Consider the following 4,145-nt stretch of genomic DNA (forward strand, 5'->3'; position numbering starts at 1 on the left):
AGGACAACTGAGAACCGAGAAGCCGGGGGTAGCAATAAGGAGGGGAACAAGCATCTTCGACCGCGATCAGACTAGAACAAACGACGAGACCGGTACAACGTGAAGGACGACAATTACAGGCAGGCCGATCACGATGGTCGGTCAAGGGGCGAGTAGACGTGCAACAATGAAGAAGAGAAGTTCACTCCACTCACTGTACCTAGGCGACAGATACTCCACGATGTCAATAGCGCATCGTTGTTTGAGTTCGCGGCGGCGACGGAGCGTCAGTTGGGCCCTTTCAAAACCGATTGGTGTGAGTTCCATAGGACTCACGGGCACTCAACTGAAAATTGTTTTGTTTTGGGAAGACAGATCGAGCGCTTGATCAAGGAGGGACGACTGAAGGAGTTTGTGGCGAGAAAGCAGGAGGGAAGCTCGTCAGATAGGTGACCCAGGCGCACGCAAGATGACACCAGGAGGGATAGGTGTAGAGAGAGAACTCCTCCCAGAGACGCGCCAGCAAAGGTGTCGGAAGCCCATCAGCAACCCATCCATGGGGATTTCAACACCATCACAGGAGGCTTCGCCGGCGGGGGAACTACCTCGACAGCCCGAAAGAGGTACACTCGGTCAGTGTTGACGGTGTCGGAGTTCAGGCGACCATCTCAGCCTGAGATTTCGTTCGCAGACGCGGATTACGAAGGAGTAGCCCCTCATGAGGATGACCTCGTCGTTGTATCGGCGATTGTCATGGGGTACAATGTGAAGCGCGTGTTGATTGACCAGGGAAGTTCCACAGACATTTTATTCTAGGAAACCTTTGAGGGGATGAAAATACCTAACGACCGACTAATTCCTTATGCAGGGACTCTAGTTGGTTTTGCAGGAGACCAGGTCATCGCAAGGGGATACGTCGATCTGGAGACGACCTTCAGCCAGGGAGCTAAGATGAAGACGGTGCTCGTTCGGTATTTGGTGGTCGATGCTCAGTCATCGTACAGTATACTGATCGGCAGGCCGACTCTGAACAAGCTGGGAGCGATAGTGTCTACTCCCCATCTGAAGGTAAAGTACCCGTTGCCGAGTGGCACTGTGGGGGTTCTCAGGGTGGACCAGGAGGTTGCTCGGAAATGCTACGGGGATAGTTTAAAGACGCGAAGGCGACTGTACACTAAGCGGGTAGAGAAGGAGATCCACTTTGTCGAACTGGATCCTAGAATGGGTCAGTTCGACCACCGACCCGCCTCAGCAGAAGACGTCAAAGAAGTGGAGGTAATGGAAGGGAGAAACGTGAAGATAGGTACCTCTTTGACTCCCGAAGACGAAGAGAAATTGGTGAGGGTCCTAAAGGACAATGTGTCGGCATTCGCATGGCACTCCAGCAACATGCCTGGAATTGATCCAAATTTCTTGTGCCACAAGCTAGCCATAGACCCTAGCGCGATGGCAGTGATACAGAAGAGAAAGAAGTTTGGCGAGGAAAAACGAAGGGCTATCGCGGAAGAGACGCAGAAGTTAGTGATGGCAGGACACGTCCGAGAAATCCAATATCCGACCTGGTTGGCAAACGTAGTCATGGTGCGCAAGAGCAACGGGAAGTGGAGAATGTATACGGACTTCACCGACCTTAACAAGGGCTGCCCAAAAGACTCATACCCGCTGCCGAACATAGACTGCCTGGTGGATGGGGCATCGGGATACGAGTTGCTAAGCTTCATGGATGCCTACTCGGGGTACAACCAAATCCGAATGCATCCCACAAACGAGGACAAGACCGCTTTTATAGCCGATCAAGCCAATTTCTGCTACAGGGTTATGCCGTTTGGTCTGAAGAACGCAGGGGCGACTTATCAGCGACTGATGGACAAAGTCCTTGTGAATCAGCTAGGGCGGAATGTGGAAGATTACGTAGATGACATGGTGGTGAATCCTGAGAAGTGTTCTTTCGGTGTCCAGGCGGGAAAGTTCCTCGATTTCCTGCTGACTCACCGCGACATTGAGGCGAACCCCGACAAGTGTTCGGCCATCATCAACATGAGGAGCCCATCCACCGTAAAGGAAGTCCAACAGCTAACTGGAAGAATGGCGTCGCTATCCCGATTTCTGTCTCGATCGGCAGATAAAGCTTTGCCCCTCTTCCAGTGTCTGTAAAAGAATGACCGTTTTGCTTGGACAGCCGAGTGTGAAGAAGCTTTCACGGAGCTCAAAGAATCCCTAGCGTCACCCCCGATTCTAACAAAGCCGAGACTGAACCTCCCGTTGCTGATCTATATATCGGCCTCCGCCCGAGCAGTCAGTTCCGTTCTTGTACAAGAGCGGGAAGGCTCCCAAGCTCCTATCTATTTTGTAAGCAGGGTATTACAGGGAGCCGAGACGAGATACCAGAGGATTGAAAAGCTAGCCCTAGCAATATTGATAACGGCGAGGAAACTGAGACATTATTTCCAGAGTCATGAGGTTGTCATCCGGACGGACTATCCGATTCGCCAAGTACTACAAAACCCCGATCTGGCTGGCCGAATGATGAAGTGGTCAGTCGAGTTATCAGAGTTCGCCATCAAGTATGAACCGAGAGGAGCAATCAAAGCTCAAGCATTAGCCGACTTCCTGATAGAATTGACCCCTCCAGCCGAGGAAGGCGCGATCACCGAAACCCAGTGGATTCTATCGGTGGACGGTGCTTCAAATCTAGGAGGAAGTGGAGCCGGGATAGTCTTAGAGGGACCGGGAGGAATACTATTAGAACAGTCACTACGTTTTGAGTTCCGAGCAAGCAACAACCAAGCCGGGTATGAGGAATTGCTAGCGGGGATGAGTCTGGCAAAGGAGATGGGGGCAACAAGTCTATCGGCTAGAAGCGATTCACAGTTGATCACCGGGCAGGTAGCGGGCACTTTCCAAGCGAAGGACCCTCAACTAGCCAAATACTTGGAAAAATTTAAGCTTCTATCAGAGAATTTCCGAGAGTTCTCGCTCAACCACGTGCCGCGGGAGCAAAACTTGAGGGCCGATCTGCTCTCCAAGCTGGCCAGCACGAAGAAGCCGGGAGCCACTCAGTCGGTCATCCAAGAGACCTTAACACAGCCGAGTATTAACGAGCCACAGGGGAATGTTCTCTTCATCCAAGAGGAACTTGACTCATGGATGGGACCCTACATTGCGTACCTGACTCGGGGGGAATTGCCAGAAGACAAGAAAGAGGCCTCATTGATATAGAGGGAGTCAGCCAGATTCGTGGTTATCAACGAGAGGTTGTATCGAAGAGGCTTCAGCTCTCCCCTTTTAAGGTTCTTGACCATGTCACAAGCGCAAAGAGTGATGGAGGAGATACACGGTGGAATGTGTGGAAGTCATATCGGGGGACGAGCGTTAGTATACAAAGTGGCGAGGGCATGCTACTTTTGGCCGAGTCTGAGAAATGATTGTGTCAATTGGGTCCAGAAATGTGATGGATGCCAAAGGCATGCAACCCTGCACCATTCCCCAGCTGAACGACTCCACTCAATTCTGTCTCCTTGGCCATTCAACAAGTGGGGTATTGACATCCTCGGCCCATTTCCGATAGCTATAAGGCAGCTGAAGTTCTTGTTAGTGGCAGTGGATTACTTCAGCAAATGGATCGAAGCGGAGCCCGTGGTGACCATTTCAGCGGAGAAGGTAAAGGCGATCTTATGGAAGAGCATAGTATGCAGATACGGGGTTCCTCAGGTGATCGTGTCGGATAACGGGACACAATTTGCAAGTTCGAGAGTTCGCGAATTCTGTCGCGGGGTCAGAATCCGAATGACGTTCACTTCAGTCGAGCATCCGCAATCTAACGGTCAGGCAGAGTCGGCCAACAAGATAATCCTCGCCGGGCTAAAGAAGTGTGTCCAAGACTCAGGCGCTTCATGGGTAGAGGAGCTTCCCCGGGTTCTATGGTCATACCACACAATAGTTCATTCATCGACCCGGGACACTCCATTCAATTTGGTGTATGGAACAGATGCCATGATCCCGATTGAAATCGCGGAACCCTCAGTGCGTACCACAGCTTTTTCTGAAGAGGAATCCGACCAAGGTAGACGAGTAGACTTGGACCTGATCGCCGAAACAAGGGAGAGAGCAAGGATAAACCAAGTGGCAGCCCACAGAAGAGCGGCTTTCAAGTACAACACAAAGGT

At 51.5% G+C, this 4,145-nt stretch overlaps 1 protein-coding gene across 1 annotated transcript; it reads left to right on the forward strand.

Moving 5' to 3' along the window:
- The first annotated feature begins 448 nt into the window (after positions 1-448).
- Positions 449-3,198, forward strand: LOC145956380 (uncharacterized). The gene is made up of 3 exons (XM_083071969.1): positions 449-602; positions 848-2,129; positions 2,337-3,198. Exons 1-3 carry the CDS (start codon positions 449-451, stop codon positions 3,196-3,198), a joined length of 2,298 nt encoding a protein of 765 aa, XP_082928095.1.
- Positions 3,199-4,145: the final 947 nt, after the last annotated feature.

This window comes from Cajanus cajan, chromosome 3 (genome assembly GCF_000230855.2).
Source record: "Cajanus cajan strain Asha chromosome 3, NIPB_CcT2T_4, whole genome shotgun sequence".
Lineage (NCBI taxonomy): Eukaryota > Viridiplantae > Streptophyta > Magnoliopsida > Fabales > Fabaceae > Cajanus > Cajanus cajan.